The sequence below is a fragment of the Cyanistes caeruleus genome, chromosome 36, assembly GCF_971803275.1.
Source record: "Cyanistes caeruleus chromosome 36, bCyaCae1.hap1.1, whole genome shotgun sequence".
Classification (NCBI taxonomy): Eukaryota; Metazoa; Chordata; class Aves; order Passeriformes; family Paridae; genus Cyanistes; species Cyanistes caeruleus.
The window spans coordinates 1,184,054-1,201,827 of record NC_141737.1 but is presented as its reverse complement, the minus strand read 5'-3'; the positions used below and the strand labels follow the sequence as shown (position 1 = coordinate 1,201,827).

The 17,774-nt window shown below is 54.9% G+C and overlaps 1 protein-coding gene across 2 annotated transcripts; it reads right to left on the bottom strand.

The window, feature by feature from the left end:
* Positions 1–77: 77 nt before the first annotated feature.
* NOSIP (nitric oxide synthase interacting protein) lies at positions 78–17,078 on the bottom strand. Of its 2 annotated transcripts, XM_086871671.1 has the most exons (8): positions 16,828–17,077; positions 16,616–16,721; positions 14,937–15,018; positions 10,382–10,517; positions 8,839–8,924; positions 6,006–6,199; positions 3,123–3,231; positions 78–427 (listed from the first exon to the last, which is right to left on the bottom strand). In XM_086871671.1, exons 1-8 carry the CDS (start codon positions 16,895–16,897, stop codon positions 356–358), a joined length of 855 nt encoding a protein of 284 aa, XP_086727797.1. In that variant the 5' UTR covers positions 16,898–17,077; the 3' UTR covers positions 78–355. The 2 variants fall into 2 exon arrangements, with proteins under 2 accessions (XP_086727797.1, XP_086727799.1); XM_086871673.1 differs by lacking the exons at positions 78–427; positions 3,123–3,231 and adding an exon at positions 3,239–4,260 and having other exon boundaries at positions 16,828–17,078.
* Between the last annotated feature and the right edge of the window lie 696 nt (positions 17,079–17,774).

Here is a 17,774-nt window from a genome sequence, read left to right as displayed (position 1 = left end):
TTCCCCAAAATTCCTTAAAATTCCCCAAAATTCCCCAAATTACCGAGGTTTTGGGGGGTCCCAGAAATTTTAGGAGGTTCAGGAAGAAGAAAAAAGTTTATTTTGGGGTGGAAAAAGTTTATTTTGGGGTGGAAAAAGTTTATTTTGGGGGGAAGAAATGAGATTTGGGGTTTTCAGAGGGGTTTTTTTTGGGGGGGGTAAAAGGGATTTTTGGGGGGGGGTTTTGGGTGGGATTTTTGGGGGGATTTTGGGATTTTTTGGGGGGATTTAGGGATTTTTTGGGGGGATTTTGGGATTTTTTGGGGGGATTTTGGGATTTTTTTTGGGGTGGTTTTGGGATTTTTGGGGGTTTCTTCTAGGCCTGCATCACCGGCCGGGATTTTTTGGCTTCCAGGGAGACCCCGGCCCCAGCGAAGCCGGTCCCGCCCTAAGGGGGGAGAAATTGGGGTGAGGGGAGACCCCAAAATCGGCCCCAGATCCCAAAATCGGCCCCAAAACCTTTGGGATCCCCGAAATCCTCCTCGAATCCTGCTGAACCCCCCAAAAAACCTCCTCAAAACCCCCCAAAATCCCCCCAAATTCACCCCAAACCCCTCCCAGCCCCCCAAAATCCTCCTGGAGCCCCCCAAAATTTCCCCAGATCCCACAAAATTCCCTGGAGTCCCTTAAAATCCCCCCCAAAATCCCTCTCAGACCCCTCCAAAACCCCCCAAAATTCCCCTCAGACCCCCCAAATCACTCTCAGACCCCCAAAATTCCCCCCAAATCCTCCCCAAATCCCCCCCAAACCTCCCCAAATTCCCCCCAAATTCCACTCAGACCCCTCCAGATTCCCCAAATCCCCACAAATCCCCCCAAAATGCCCCCAAATCCCCCCAGAACCCCAAAATCCCCCCAAATCTCCCCAAAATTCCCCCCACACCCCTCCAGACCCCCCCAATCCCACCCAAACCCCTCCCAGATCCCCCAAAATCCCCCCAAACCTCCCCAAATTCCACTCAGACCCCTCCAGATCCCCAAAATCCCCACAAACCACCCCAAAATCCCCACAAATCCCCCCAAAATCCTCAGACCCCCCAAAATCTCCACAAATCCTCCCCAAATTCCCCCAAATCTCCCAAAATCTTCCCCAAACCCCTCTCAGATCCCCCCAGACCCCCCAAATCCTCCCTGAACTCCTCTCAACCCTCGAAACCTCCCCAAAATACCCCCAACCCCTCCCAAAATCCCCCCAAATTCCCCAAAATCCCCCCAGACCCCTCCAAACCCCCCCAAAACCCCTCTCAGACCCCCAAAATTCGCCCCAAATCTCTCCAAACCCCCTCTCAAACCCTCCCAAAATCCCCCTCAAACCCCTCCCAGATCCCCCAAAATTCCCCCAAATCCTCCCCAAATCCCCCCCAAACGATCCCAAATTCCCCCAAAATCCCTCCAAACCCTCCCAAAATCCCCCCAAATCCCCCCAAAATCCTCCCAAAATCCCCCCAAACCCCTCTCAGACCCCCCCAGACCCCCCAAATCTCCCCAAATCCCCCCAAATCCCCCCAAAATCCCCCCAATCCCTCCCAAAATTCCCCCAAACCCTTCTCAGACCCCCAAAATCCCCCCAAACCCTCCCAAAATCCCCCAAATTCCCCCCAAAACCCCCCCAAACCCCCCCAGACCCCCCAAATCCTCCCAAATCTCCCCCAAATTCCCCCCAAATCCCTCCAATCCCGTCCAAAATCCCCCCAAAACCCCCCCAAACCCCTCCCAGATCCCCCAAAATCCCCCCAAATTCTTCCCAAACCCTCCCAAATCTCCCCCCAAATCCCCCCAAATTCCCCCCAAAATCCCCCCAAATCCCCCCAAACCCCTCTCAGACCCCCCAAAATCCCCCCAAACCCTCCCAAAATCCCCCAAATTCCCCCCAAAACCCCCCCAGACCCCCCAAATCCTCCCAAATCTCCCCCAAATTCCCCCCAAAATCCCCCCAAACCCTCCCAAAATCCCCCCAAATTCCCCCTAAACCCCTCTCAGACCCCCAAAATCCCCCCAATCCCTCCCAAAATGTCCCCAAATTCCCCCCAAAACCCCCCCAAACCCCCCCCAGACCCCCCAAATCCTCCCAAATCTCCCCCAAATTCCCCCAAAAATCCCCCCAATCTCTCCCAAAATCCCCCCAAACCCTCCCAAAATCCCCCAGAATTCCCCCCAAACCCCTCCCAGATCCCCCAAAATCCCCCCAAATCCTTCCCAAATCCCCCCCAAATGATCCCAAATTCCCCCAAAATCCCTCCAAACCCCCCAAAATCCCCACAAATCCCCCCAAAACCCTCTCAGACCCCCCCAGACCCCCCAAATCTCCCCAAATCCCCCCAAATCTCCCCCAAAATCCCCCCAAATCTCCCCCAAAATCCTCCCAAACCCTCCCAAAATCCCCCCAAACCCCTCCCAGATCCCGCCCAAAATCCCCCCAAATCCCCCCAAACCCCTCTCAGACCCCCAAAATCCCCCCAAACCCTCCCAAAATCCCCCCAAATTCCCCCAAAATCCCTCCAAAACCCCTCCCAGATCCCCCCAAATCCCCCCAAAATCCCCCCAAACCCTCCCAAAATTCCCCCAAATTCCCCCCAAAACCCCCCCAGACCCCCCAAATCCTCCCAAATCTCCCCCAAATTCCCCCAATCTCTCCCAAAATCCCCCCAAAACCCCTCCCAGACCCCCCAAATCCTCCCAAATCTCCCCAAACCCTCCCAAAATCCCCCCAAACCCCTCTCAGACCCCCAAAATCCCCCCAAATCCTTCCCAAACCCTCCCAAATTCCCCCCAAATCCCCCCCAACCCCTCTCAGACCCCCCAAAATCCCCACAATCCCTCCCAAAATCCCCCAAATTCCCCCCAAAACCCCCCAGACCCCCCAAATCCTCCCAAATCTCCCCCAAATTCCCCCCAAAATCCCCCCAAACCCTCCCAAAATCCCCCCAAATTCCCCCAATCTCTCCCAAAATCCCCCCAAATTCCCCCAAAATCCCTCCAAAACCCCTCCCAGACCCCCAAAATCCCCCCAAACCCTCCCAAATTCCCCCCAAATCCCCCCCAACCCCTCTCGGACCCCCCCCGAGCCCCCCGAGCCCCCAGACCCGCTGCAGGACGATGATGTCGTCGTCGGCGAGGGCGGCTCCGCTCAGGGGGTCCCGCATGTCCTTCCTGATGAGCCGGTCAACGCTGGCCAGAGTGACCACTGCCCCCCTGGGGGTCACACAGGGGTCAGGGGTCACCCAGGGGTCACCCAGGGGTCACCCAGGGGTCACTCATGTCCTTCCTGATGAGCCGGTCAACGCTGGCCAGAGTGACCACTGCCCCCCTGGGGGTCACACAGGGGTCAAAGGTCACCCAGGGGTCACCCAGGGGTCACTCAGGGGTCACTCATGTCCTTCCTGATGAGCCGGTCAACGCTGGCCAGAGTGACCACTGCCCCCCTGGGGGTCACACAGGGGTCAAGGGTCACCCAGGGGTCACTCAGGGGTCACCCAGGGGTCACTCATGTCCTTCCTGATGAGCCGGTCAACGCTGGCCAGAGTGACCACTGCCCCCCTGGGGGTCACACAGGGGTCAAAGGTCACCCAGGGGTCACCCAGGGGTCACCCAGGGGTCAGGGGTCACCCAGGGGTCACCCAGGGGTCACTCATGTCCTTCCTGATGAGCCGGTCAACGCTGGCCAGAGTGACCACTGCCCCCCTGGGGGTCACACAGGGGTCACTCAGGGGTCAAAGGTCACCCAGGGGTCACCCAGGGGTCACTCATGTCCTTCCTGATGAGCCGGTCAACGCTGGCCAGAGTGACCACTGCCCCCCTGGGGGTCACACAGGGGTCACACAGGGGTCACTCAGGGGTCAGGGGTCACCCAGGGGTCACTCATGTCCTTCCTGATGAGCCGGTCAACACCGGCCAGAGTGACCACTGCCCCCCTGGGGGTCACACAGGGGTCAAAGGTCACCCAGGGGTCACTCAGGGGTCACCCAGGGGTCACTCAGGGGTCAGGGGTCACCCAGGGGTCACCCAGGGGTCACCCAGGGGTCACTCATGTCCTTCCTGATGAGCCGGTCAATGCTGGCCAGAGTGACCACTGCCCCCCTGGGGGTCACACAGGGGTCAAAGGTCACCCAGGGGTCACCCAGGGGTCACACAGGGGTCAGGGATGGGTCAGGGGTCACCCAGGGGTCACTCATGTCCTTCCTGATGAGCCGGTCAACGCTGGCCAGAGTGACCACTGCCCCCCTGGGGGTCACACAGGGGTCACTCAGGGGTCACTCAGGGGTCACTCAGGGGTCAGTGGTCACTCAGGGGTCACTCAGGGGTCACTCACGATGGCCGCAGCACGGCGCAGGGCGTGGCGTTGCCCAGGGGGTCACCGGTCAGCGCGCACACGTAGCGGTCACTCAGGGGTCAGGGGTCACTCAGGGGTCACTCAGAGGTCACTCAGAGGTCACTCAGGGTCACTCAGGGGTCACTCAGGGGTCAGGGGTCACTCAGGGGTCACTCAGGGTCACTCAGAGGTCACTCAGGGTCACTCAGGGGTCACTCAGGACATTCAGGGTCACTCAGGGTCACTCAGTGGTCACTCAGGGGTCACTCAGGGGTCACTCAGGGTCACTCAGGGGTCAGGGGTCACTCAGGGGTCACTCAGGGTCACTCAGAGGTCACTCAGGGTCACTCAGGGGTCACTCAGGACATTCAGGGTCACTCAGGGTCACTCAGTGGTCACTCAGTGGTCACTCAGGGGTCACTCAGGGGTCACTCACGATGGCCGCAGCACGGTGCAGGGCGTGGCGTTGCCCAGGGGGTCACCGGTCAGCGCGCACACGTAGCGGTCACTCGGGGGTCAGGGGTCACTCAGGGGTCACTCAGGGGTCACTCAGGGGTCACTCAGGGTCACTCAGGGGTCAGGGGTCACTCAGGGGTCACTCAGGGTCACTCAGGGGTCACTCAGGATCACTCAGGGGTCAGTGGTCACTCGGGTCACTCAGTGGTCACTCAGGGTCACTCAGTGGTCACTCAGGGGTCACTCAGGGGTCAGGGGTCACTCAGGTGTCACTCAGGGGTCACTCAGGGGTCACTCAGGGTCACTCAGGGGTCAGGGGTCACTCAGGGGTCACTCAGGGGTCACTCAGTGGTCACTCAGGGGTCACTCAGGACATTCAGGGTCACTCAGGGGTCACTCGGGGGTCAGGGGTCACTCAGGGGTCACTCAGGGGTCACTCAGAGTCACTCAGGGGTCACTCAGGGGTCAGGGGTCACTCAGGGGTCACTCAGGGTCACTCAGGGGTCACACAGGGGTCACACAGGGGTCACTCAGGGGTCACACAGGGGTCACTCAGGGGTCAGGGGTCACTCAGGGGTCACTCAGGGGTCACTCAGGGGTCACTCAGGGGTCACTCAGGGTCACTCAGGGGTCACTCAGTGGTCACTCAGGGGTCACTCAGGGGTCACTCAGGGTCACTCAGGGGTCACTCAGGGGTCACTCAGGGGTCACTCAGGACATTCAGGGTCACTCAGGGGTCACTCGGGGGTCAGGGGTCACTCAGGGGTCACTCAGGGGTCACTCAGGGGTCACTCAGGGTCACTCAGGGGTCAGGGGTCACTCAGGGGTCACTCAGGGGTCACTCAGTGGTCACTCAGGGGTCACTCAGGACATTCAGGGTCACTCAGGGGTCACTCGGGGGTCAGGGGTCACTCAGGGGTCACTCAGGGGTCACTCAGAGTCACTCAGGGGTCACTCAGGGGTCAGGGGTCACTCAGGGGTCACTCAGGGTCACTCAGGGGTCACACAGGGGTCACACAGGGGTCACTCAGGGGTCACACAGGGGTCACTCAGGGGTCAGGGGTCACTCAGGGGTCACTCAGGGGTCACTCAGGGGTCACTCAGGGGTCACTCAGGGTCACTCAGGGGTCACTCAGTGGTCACTCAGGGGTCACTCAGGGGTCACTCAGGGTCACTCAGGGGTCACTCAGGGGTCACTCACGATGGCCGCAGCACGGCGCAGGGCGTGGCGTTGCCCAGGGGGTCGCCGGTCAGCGCGCACACGTAGCGGTCACTCGGCTCTCGGGCCAGCAGCTGCCCCGGGCTCAGGCCGGGCTCGGCCGGAGTGAAGTGGACACTGACCAGCTGGGCCAGGCGGAGCTTCCGGCCGGACATCGGGCACCGGACGCTGCGGTCCTGGCGCAGGGAATGACCGGAAATGACATCACAAAATGTCCCAAAATATCCCAAAATATCCCAAAAGTATCCCAAAATGTCATCCAAAATATCCCAAAAATATCCCAAAATTGTCCCAAAATATCATCCTAAAAATGTCCCAAAATATCCCAAAAATGTCCCAAAATGTCCCAAAAATATCCCAAAAACATCCCAAAATATCATCCTAAAAATACCCCAAAATATCCCAAAATTGCCCCAAAAATGTCATCCAAAGTATCCTAAAATATCCCAAAATTGTCCCAAAAATATCCAAAAATGTCCCAAAATATCCCAAAATATCCCACAATTGTCCCAAAATGTCCAAAAATATCATCCTAAAATGTCATCCCAATATATCCCAAAATATCCCAAAAATGTCCCAGAATTGTCCCAAAATATCCAAAAATGTCATCCCAAAAGTGTCCCAAAATGTCCCAAAATTGTCCCAAAAATGTCATCCAAAGGATCCCAAAATATCCCAAAATTGTCCCAAAAATATCCAAAAATATCCCAAAATATCCCAAAATTGTCCCAAAATATCATCCCCAAAATATCCCAAAATAGCTCAAAATATCATCCCAAAAATGTCCCAGAATTGTCCCAAAACATCCAAAAATAGCCCAAAAGTGTCCCAAAATGTCCCAAAAATATCCAAAAATGTCATCCCAAAAATGTCCCAAAATGTCATCCCAAAATATCCGGAAATATCCCAAAAATGTCTCAAAATTGACCCAAAAATGTCCCCAAACTGTCCCAAAATATCCAAAAATATAATCCTAAAATGTCATCCCAAAATATCCCAAAATATCCTAAAAATATCCCAAAAGTGTCCCAAATTTGTCCCAAAATATCTAAAAATATCATTCTGAAATGTCATCTCAACATATCCCAAAATTGTCCCAAAAATGTCCCAAAAGTGTCCCAAAATGTTCCAAAAATATCCAAAAATATCCCAAAATATCCCACAATTCTCCCAAAACATCATCCCCAAAATATCCCAAAATATCATCCTAAAAATATCCCAAAAATGTCCCAAAATTGTCCCAAAATATCCCAAAATTGTCCCAAAATATCATTCCAAAAATGTCCCAAAAATGTCCAAAAAATGTCCCAAAATTGTCCCAAAATGTCCCAAAATAACATCCCAAAAGTGTCCCAAAAATGTCCCAAAAATGTCCCAAAATTGTCCCAAAAATGTCATCCAAAGTATCCCAAAATACCCCAAAATTGTCCCAAAAATATCCAAAAATATCCCACAATTGTCCCAAAATATCCAAAAATGTCCCAAAAGTGTCCCAAAACGTCCCAGAATTGTCCCAAAAATGTCATCCTAAAAATATCCCAAAATTGTTCCAAAATTGACCCAAAATATCCCAAAAATATCCCAAAATATCCCAAAATTGTCCCAAAAATGTCAAAAATGTCATCCCAAAATATCCCAAAATATCATCCTAAAAATACCCCAAAATATCCCAAAATGTCCCAGAATTGTCCCAAAAGATCCCAAAATTGTCCCAAAATGTCCCAAAATGTCCCCAAATCCCCCAGAAATCCACCCAAGACCCCGGCCCTGGGCAGGGGTCACTCAGGGGTCACTCAGGGGTCAGTCAGGGGTCACTCAGGGGTCAGGGGTCACTCAGGGTCACTCAGGGGTCAGGGGTCACTCAGGGGTCACTCAGGGGTCAGTCAGGGGTCACTCAGGGGTCACTCAGGGGTCAGGGGTCACTCAGGGTCACTCAGGGGTCAGGGGTCACTCAGGGGTCAGTCAGGGGTCAGTCAGGGGTCAGGGGTCACTCAGGGGTCACTCAGGGGTCACTCAGGGGTCACTCAGGGGTCACTCAGGGGTCACTCAGGGGTCAGGGGTCACTCAGGGGTCACTCAGGGGTCACTCAGGGGTCAGGGGTCAGTGGTCAGTGGTCACTCACGGGTCTCTGGAGCCGCTCGGCCGCAGCCTCAGGGGTCAGCGAGGGGATCAGTCAGGGGTCACACAGGGGTCACTCAGGGGTCACTCAGGGGTCACTCAGGGGTCACTCAGGGGTCACACAGGGGTCACTCAGGGGTCACTCAGGGGTCAGCGAGGGGATCAGTCAGGGGTCACTCAGGGGTCACTCAGGGGTCACACAGGTGTCACTCAGGGGTCACTCAGGGTCACTCAGGGGTCACTCAGGGGTCACACAGGTGTCACTCAGGGGTCACTCAGGGGTCACTCAGGGGTCACTCAGGGGTCACTCAGGGGTCAGGGGTCACTCACGGGTCTCTGCAGCCGCTCGGCCGCAGCCTCAGGGGTCAGCGAGGGGATCAGTCAGGGGTCACTCAGGGGTCACTCAGGGGTCACACAGGGGTCACACAGGGGTCACACAGGGGTCACTCAGGGGTCACACAGGGGTCACTCAGGGGTCAGGGGTCACTCAGGGGTCACTCAGGGGTCACTCAGGGGTCACTCAGGGGTCACTCAGGGGTCACTCAGGGGTCACTCAGGGTCACTCAGGGGTCACTCAGGGGTCACTCAGGGGTCACTCAGGGGTCACTCAGGGTCACTCAGGGGTCACTCAGGGGTCACTCAGGGGTCACTCAGGGGTCACTCAGGGGTCAGGGGTCAGTGGTCAGTGGTCACTCACGGGTCTCTGCAGCCGCTCGGCCGCAGCCTCAGGGGTCAGCGAGGGGATCCAGAAGCTCGGGAGGGGCCCGGAGGGGGAGGGGCCGCCTGGGGGGGGAGGGGAGGGGGAGACACTGAGACCCCAAAATCGCCAAAATTCACCCCAAAATCCACCCCGGAAATATCCAAAATTCACCCCAAAATCTGAGCCTAAATCCCCCCAAACCCTCCCCAAACCCCCCCAGGACCCCCCAAACCCCCCCAGGACCCCCCAAAATTCCCAGAGGACCCCAAAATCCCCCCAGAACCCCCCAAACCTCCCCAGGACCCCCCAAACCCCCCCCCAAAATTCCCTGAATTTGCCCCCCAAATCCCCCCAGGACCCCCCCAAATCCCCCCCAGGACCCCAAAATCCCCCCAAATTTCCCCGAATTTGCCCCAAATCCCCCCCAAACCCCCCCCAATCCCCCCGGGACCCCCCAAACCCCCCCCCAAAATTCCCTGAATTTGCCCCCAAAATCCCCCCAGGACCCCCAAACCCCCCCCAGGACCCCCCAAAATCCCCCCCAGGACCCCCCAGAACCCCCTCAAACACCCACAGGACCCCCCAAACCCCCCCAGGACCCCCCAAACCCCCCCCAACCCCCCCCCCAGGACCCCCCAAATCCCCCCCAGAACCCCCAAAATTCCCCCAAAATTCCCCGAATTTGCCCCCAAACCCCCCCAAGGACCCCCCAAGCCCCCCCCAGGACCCCCCCAAACCCCCCCAAATCCCCCCCAGGACCCCTCAAACACCCCCAGGACCCCCCCAAACCCCCCCAGGACCCCCCAAATCCTCCCCAAACCCCCCAGGACCCCTCCCAAACCCCCCCCAAACCCCCCAGAACCCCCCAAACCCCCCCCAAATCCCCCCAGGACCCCCCAAACCCCCCTCAAATCCCCCCCAGAACCCCCAAAATCCCCCCAAAATTCCCCGAATTTGCCCCAAATCCCCCCCAAATCCCCCCCAAATCCCCCCAGGACCCCCCATTATCCACCCAGGACCCCCCAAATCCCCCCCAAATCCCCCCAGGACCCCCCCAAATCCCCCCCAAACCCCTCCCAGGACCCCCTCAAACACCCACAGGACCCCCCCAAACCCCCCCAGCACCCCCCAAAATCCCCCCCAATCCCCCCAATCCCCCCCAAAATCCCCCCAGGATCCCCCAAATCCCCCCCAAATCCCCCCAGGACCCCCCAAACCCCTCCCAGGACCCCCCCAAACCCCCCCCAGGACCCCCCAAACAGCCCCAGGACCCCCCAAAATCCCCCCAGGACCCCCCAAATCCCCCCCAGGACCCCCCCCAGGACCCCCAAACCCCCCAAATCCCCCCCAGGACCCCTCAAATCCCCCCCAAAATTCCCCGAATTTGCCCCCAAACCCCTCCCAGGACCCCCCAAATCCCCCCCAGGACCCCCCAAAATCCCCCCCAGGACCCCCCAAACCCCCCCAAAATCCCCCCCAGGACCCCCCAAACCCCCCCAGGACCCCCCAAACCCCCCCAGGACCCCCAACCCCCTCTCACCGCCGCCGTTCCCGGGGGTCTCCCCCTTCCCCAGGGGGGTCTCGGCCTCCAGGAAGCCCCGCAGGGCTTTGGCCGCCCCCTCCCCCCTGAGCTGCTCCCGCTCCCGGCGCCGCTGCTCCCGCTGCCGCTGCCAGGCCTGCACCCCAAAAACGGCTCGGGGACCCCCAAATCCCCGCGGGGACCCCCAAAAACCTCCCCAAATTCTGGGTTTTACTCAAAATCCCCACGTTTTTATCCCAATTTTCCGGGTTTTTATCCCAAATTTTGGGGTTTTTATCCCAAATTCCCACGGTTTTATCCCAAATTCCTGAGCCCCCTCTAGGCCTGAACCCCAAAATCCCCTCAGGGACCCCAAAATCCCCTCGGGGACCCCCAAAAACCTCCCCAAATTCCGGGGTTTGACCCAAAATCCCCACGTTTTTATCCCAAATTTTGGGGTTTTTATCCCAAATTCCCACGGTTTTATCCCAAATTCTTGAGACCCATCCAGGCCTGAACCCCCAAATCTCCTCAGGGACCCCAAAATTCCCTCAGGGACCCCAAAATCCTCTTGGGGACCCCCAAAAACCTCCCCAAATTCCAGGGTTTTACTCAAAATCCCCACGTTTTTATCCCAAATTTTGGGGTTTTTATCCCAAATTTTGGGGTTTTTATCCCAAATTTTGGGGTTTTATCCCAAATTCTTGAGATGTCTCCAGGCCTGAACCCCAAAATCGGCTCAGGGACCCCCAAATCCCCGCGGGGACCCCCAAAAACCTCCCCAAATTCTGGGGTTTTGCTCAAAATCCCCACGTTTTTATCCCAAATTTCCGGGTTTTTATCCCAAATTTCCGGGTTTTTATCCCAAATTTCAGGGTTTTTATCCCAAATTTTGGGTTTTTATCCCAAATTCTTGAGCCCCCTCCAGGCCTGAACCCCAAAATCCCCTCGGGGACCCCAAAATCCCCGCGGGGACCCCCAAAAACCTCCCCAAATTCTGGGGTTTGACCCAAAATCCCCACATTTTTATCCCAAATTTTGGGGTTTTTATCCCAATTTTTGGGGTTTTTATCCCAAATTTTGGGGTTTTTATCCCAAATTCCAGAGCCCCATCCAGGCCTGAACCCCAAAATCCCCTCAGGGACCCCAAAATCCCCTCGGGGACCCCCAAAAACCTCCCCAAATTCCGGGGTTTTACTCAAAATCCCCACGTTTTTATCCCAAATTTTGGGGTTTTTATCCTAAATTTTGGGGGTTTTATCCCAAATTTTGGGGTTTTATCCCAAATTCCTGAGCCCCCTCTAGGCCTGAACCCCAAAATCCCCTCGGGGACCCCCAAAATCCCATCAGGGACCCCCAAATCCCCGCGGGGACCCCCAAAAACCTCCCCAAATTCCGGCCTTGGACCCAAAATCCCCACATTTTTATCCCAAATTTCGGGGTTTTTATCCCAAATTTCGGGGTTTTTATCCCAAATTTTGGGGGTTTTATCCCAAATTCTTGAGATGTCTCCAGGCCTGAACCCCAAAATCCCCTCAGGACCCCCAAATCCCATCAGGGACCCCCAAAAACCTCCCCAAATTCCGGGGTTTTACTCAAAATCCCCACGTTTTTATCCCAAATTTTGGGGTTTTTATCCCAAATTTCGGGGTTTTTATCCCAAATTTTGGGTTTTTATCCCAAATTCCTGAGCCCCCTCCAGGCCTGAACCCCAAAATCCCCTCGGGGACCCCCAAAAACCTCCCCAAATTCCAGGGTTTGACCCAAAATCCCCACGTTTTTATCCCAAATTTTGGGGTTTTTATCCCAAATTTTGGGGTTTTATCCCAAATTCCTGAGCTCCCTCCAGGCCTGAACCCCAAAATCCCCTCGGGGACCCCAAAATCCTCTCGGGGACCCCAAAATCCCCTCGGGGACCCCCAAAATCCCATCAGGGACCCCCAAATCCCCGCGGGGACCCCCAAAAACCTCCCCAAATTCTGGGTTTTGACCCAAAATCCCCACGTTTTTATCCCAATTTTTGGGGTTTTTATCCCAAATTTTGGGGTTTTTATCCCAAATTCTTGAGACCCCTCCAGGCCTGAACCCCAAAATCCCCTTGGGGACCCCAAAAACCTCTCAGGAACCCCCAAATCCCCGCGGGGACCCCCAAAAACCTCCCCAAATTCCGGGGTTTGACCCAAAATCCCCACGTTTTTATCCCAAATTTCCGGGTTTTTATCCCAAATTTTGGGGTTTTTATCCCAAATTCCTGAGCCCCCTCCAGGCCTGAACCCCAAAATCCCCTCAGGGACCCCCAAATCCCCGCGGGGACCCCCAAAAACCTCCCCAAATTCTGGGTTTTGACCCAAAATCCCCACGTTTTTATCCCAAATTTCAGGGTTTTTATCCCAAATTTTGGGGTTTTTATCCCAAATTTTGGGGTTTTTATCCCAAATTTTGGGGTTTTTATCCCAAATTCCTGAGCCCCCTCCAGGCCTGAACCCCAAAATCCCCTCGGGGACCCCAAAATCCCCTCAGGGACCCCAAAATCCCCGCGGGGACCCCCAAAAACCTCCCCAAATTCCGGGGTTTTACTCAAAATCCCCACGTTTTTATCCCAAATTTCGGGGTTTTTATCCCAAATTTTGGGGTTTTTATCCCAAATTTTGGGGTTTTTATCCAAAATTCCTGAGCCCCATCCAGGCCTGAACCCCAAAATCCCCTTGGGGACCCCAAAAACCCCTCAGGGACCCCCAAAAACCTCCCCAAATTCCGGGCTTTGACCCAAAATCCCCACGTTTTTATCCCAAATTTTGGGGTTTTTATTTTGGGGGATTTGGGGGAATTTTGAGGAATTTTGGGGAGATTTTGGGGGATTTTGGGTAATTTTGGGAGATTTTTTTTGAATTTTGGGGGAATTTTGGGAGATTTTGAGGAATTTTGGGAGATTTTGGGGAATTTTGGGGAATTTTGGGGGATTTTTGGGAGATTTCGGGGTGGATTTGGGGGGATTTTTGAAGGAATTTGGGGGGATTTTTTTGGGATTTTGGGGGAATTTCGGGGGATTTTGGTGGATTTGGGGTGATTTTGGGGATTTTGGGGGTTTTTGGGTGATTTTGGGGTGATTTGGGGGATTTTTGGGGGGATTTTGGGGGATTTTGGGGGATTTTGGGGGGATTTGGGAGAATTTTGGGGAATTTTGGGGGGATTTTGGGGAGATTTTGGGAATTTTGGGGGGGAATTTTAAGGGATTTTGGGGGAATTTTGGGGGATTTGGGGGAATTTGGGGGGATTTTGAGGGATTTTGGGGAATTTTAAGGGATTTTGGGGGCATTTTGGGGGATTTTGGGGGATTTTAGGGAATTTTGGGAGGATTTTTTTGAATTTTGGGGGAATTTTGGGAGATTTTGAGGAATTTTGGGGAATTTTGGGGAATTTTGGGGGATTTTTGGGAGATTTCGGGGTGGATTTGGGGGGATTTTTGAAGGAATTTGGGGGGATTTTTTGGGATTTTGGGGGAATTCCGGGGGATTTTGGTGGATTTGGGGTGATTTTGGGGATTTGGGGGGTTTTTGGGTGATTTTGGGGTGATTTGGGGGATTTTTGGGGTGATTTTGGGGGAATTTGGGGGGATTTTGGGGGGATTTGGGAGAATTTTGGGGAATTTTGGGGCTATTTTGGGGAGATTTTGGGAATTTTGGGGGGGAATTTTAAGGGATTTTGGGGGGATTTTTGGTAATTTTGGGGGATTTGGGAGGATTTTGGGAGATTTTGGGGGAATTTTGAGGAATTTTGGGGAGATTTTGGGGCATTTTGGGAGATTTTGGGGGAATTTTGGGGAATTTTGGGAATTTTGGGGAATTTTGGGGAATTTTGGGGGATTTTTGGGAATTTTGGGGGATTTTTGGGAGATTTCGGGCTGGATTTGGGGGGATTTTTGAAGGAATTGGGGGAGATTTTTTTTGGAATTTTGGGGGATTTTTGGAGGGATTTTGGGGGAATTTTGGGCATTTCAGGGATTTTGGGCGATTTTGGGGGATTTTGGGGGGATTTTTTCAAAATTTTGGGGGGATTTTTTTGGAATTTGGGGGGATTTTTTGGGATTTTGGGGAAATTTCGGGGGATTTTGGTGGATTTGGGGTGATTTTGGGGGTTTTGGGGTGTTTTGGGGGATTTTGGGGGTTTTTGGGTGATTTTTGGGGTGATTTTCGGGGATTTTGGGGGATTTTGGGGTGATTTTGGTGGTTTTTGGGGTGTTTTGGGGGTTTTTGGGGTGATTTTGGGGGTTTTTGGGGTGATTTTGGGGGTTTTGGGGTGTTTTGGGGTGATTTTGGGGCGTTTTGGGGTGATTTTGGGGTGTTTTGGGGTGATTTTGGGTGATTTTGGGGTGTTTTGGGGTGATTTTGGGGGTTTTTGGGGTGATTTTGGGGGTTTTTGGGGTGATTTCAGGGATTTTGGGGTGTTTTGGGGCGTTTTGGGGTGATTTTGGGGTGTTTTGGGGTGATTTTGGGGTGATTTTGGGGGTTTTGGGGCATTTTGGGGTGATTTTGGGCTGTTTTTGGGGTGATTTTGGGGGTTTTGGGGCGTTTCCCACCTTGTTTTGCCGGGCTATTTTGCATTTCTGCTGCAGCAGGAAGGTGACGATGGCCTCGCGCTCGAACAGGAACCCGTCGGGGCTGCCGGAATTCGGGGGGGTCAGGGGGGGACCCCAAATCTGGGGGGGTTTGGGGTGGATTTGGGGCGGTTTTGGGCTGTTTTGGGGTTGTTTTGGGGCTGTTTTGGGCTCAGTTTTGGGCTGTTTTGGGGTTGTTTTGGGGCTGATTTTGGGGCAGTTTTGGGCTGTTTTGGGGTTGTTTTGGGGCTGTTTTGGGGCTGATTTTGGGGCAGTTTTGGGTCCATTTTAGGGCTCATTTTGGGCTGTTTTGACTCCATTTTGGGGTTGGTTTTGGGCTGTTTTGGGGCTGATTTTGGGCTCAATTTTGGGCTGTTTTGGGGCTGATTTTGGGGTCAGTTTCGGGCTGTTTTGGGGTTGTTTTGGGGCTGTTTTGGGGCTGATTTTGGGGCAGTTTTGGGTCCATTTTAGGGCTGATTTTGGGTCCATTTTAGGGCTCATTTTGGGCTCTTTTGACTCCATTTTGGGGTTGGTTTTGGGCTGTTTTGGGGCTGATTTTGGGGTCAGTTTTGGGCTGTTTTGGGGTTGTTTTCGGGCTGTTTTGGGGCTGATTTTGGGCTCAATTTTGGGCTGTTTTGGGGCTGTTTTGGGGCTGATTTGGGGCTCAATTTTGGGCTGTTTTGGGGCTGATTTTGGGCTCAATTTTGGGCTGTTTTGGGGTTGTTTTCAGGCTGTTTTGGGGATGATTTTGGGCTCAATTTTGGGCTGTTTTGGGGTTGTTTTCAGGCTGTTTTGGGGATGATTTTGGGCTCAATTTTGGGCTGTTTTGGGGTTGTTTTCGGGCTGTTTTGGGGCTGATTTTGGGCTCAATTTTGGGCTGTTTTGGGGTCAGTTTTGGGCTGTTTTGGGGCTGATTTTGGGCTCAATTTTGGGCTGTTTTGGGGTTGTTCTGGGGCTGTTTTGGGGCTGATTTTGGGGTCAATTTTGGGCTGTTTTGGGGCTGATTTTGGGCTCAATTTTGGGCTGTTTTGGGGTTGTTCTGGGGCTGTTTTGGGGCTGTTTTGGGGCCAGTTTTGGGCTGTTTTGGGGCTGATTTTGGGGTCAGTTTCGGGCTGTTTTGGGGTTGTTTTGGGGCTGATTTTGGGCTCAATTTTGGGCTGTTTTGGGGCTGTTTTGGGGCTGATTTTGGGCTCAGTTTTGGGCTGTTTTGGGGCTGATTTGGGGCTCAGTTTTGGGCTGTTTTGGGGCTGTTTTGGGGCTGATTTTGGGCTCAGTTTTGGGCTGTTTTGGGGTCAATTTTGGGCTGTTTTGGGGCTGATTTTGGGGTCAATTCTGGGCTGTTTTGGGGTTGTTTTCGGGCTGTTTTGGGGTCACTTTTGGGCTGTTTTGGGGCTGTTTTCGGGCTGTTTTGGGGCTGATTTTGGGCTCAATTTTGGGCTGTTTCAGGGTTGTTTTCGGGCTGATTTTGGGCTCAATTTTGGGCTGTTTTGGGGTTGTTTTCGGGCTGTTTTGGGGCTGATTTTGGGGTCACTTTTGGGCTGTTTTGGGGTTGTTTTCGGGCTGTTTTTGGGCTCAGTTTTGGGCTGTTTTCGGGCTGTTTTGGGGCTGATTTTTGGCTCAATTTTGGGCTGTTTTGGGGCTGTTTTGGGGCTCTCACTCACGTCACCACAGGATCCCTGCAGGGCTGCAGGGACAAACAGCAACAATCGAAATCCTTGATGGCGTCGCGGCCCACACGAACCCGCTGCGTCCCGTAACCCGAAGCCGCTGCAAAAACAACCCAAACACCATCACCACCACCCCCAAAAACTCCTCAAAACACCCCAAAACACCCCAAAAAACCCCAAAAAACCCTCCCGCCCTCAGCCGCCACCTGTGTCCTTCTTCCTCTCGTGGTAGCTGTACACGGCCCCCGCCGTGCAGTTCTTGCCGTGCCGCGTCATGGCAGCGCCAAGAGCTCCTAAAACCCCTAAAACAACAAAAAAATACAAATTCCAGGGGTTTTCGGGAGGTTTTTTGGGGGGTCCTGAGGGGGTTTTGGGCCCGAGCCTCCCTCAGCGCCCGCTCCGGCGCTGAGGCGGAAGCCGGAAGTTGGGAGGCGGAAACCGGAAGTTGGGAGGCGGAAACCGGAAGTGGCCGAGCGGAAACGCGCGCCGCCTCAAAGGGTCCGGGTTGGGGGGGGGGGAAGCGGCGTTTTGGTTCCGCCCCGTGGGAAGGGATTGGTTTGGGCTCCCAGTATCCACCAGTTTGTCCCAGTATCCCCTTGCAGCGCCTCTTCCTCGCTTTTTCCAAGGAGAATTCCAACCCCGCCCCTTTAGGGGTAAAGCCACGCCTCTTTTTCGTGTATAAGCAATGCAGGGCCACGCCCTTACCCCGCCCCTCCCCGCGCTCCCTTCCCCTATAGAAAAGCCACGGCCACGCCCCTTTCCACGCCCCTTTCTCCCTATAGATTCTCTCTGGCCACGCCCTCTCAGGGCTCCCGCCACAGCGTGGCCACGCCCCATTTCCATATATGGAAACAAATGACTCCGCCCCCTTCACCGCCTATAGACGCTACTTGGCCACGCCCCCTCCGGGCTCCCGCCACTGTTTGCCCCGCCTCTTTTCCCATATATGGCGGCGCTTAGCCCCGCCCCCTCCCTCGCGCCGTTGCCATTGTCCTTTAGCCCCGCCCCTTTTCCCTTTTACGGCCACGCCCCCTCCCGTTTCCTATTGGCTGCTCTTCCGCCCCGCCCCTCCCGCCGCGCTCCCGCCGCCGCGCGCTCCCCCCTCCCCTCCCTTCGCGCGGTGCACTGTGGGAGGAAGCGGCGGCGCGCGGCC

Bases quoted from the DNA above. Each gene is read 5' to 3' on its own strand.
- NOSIP (XM_086871671.1), bottom strand. From the start codon at position 16,897: ATGACGCGGCACGGCAAGAACTGCACGGCGGGGGCCGTGTACAGCTAC. The intron at 15,019-16,615 runs GTGAGTGAGAGC...GAATTCCGGCAG, and splicing joins TGCAGGGATCCTGTGGTGAC to CCCCGACGGGTTCCTGTTCG. The intron at 6,200-8,838 runs GTGAGTGACCAC...TCCCTGCGCCAG, and splicing joins CCGAGCGGCTGCAGAGACCC to GACCGCAGCGTCCGGTGCCC.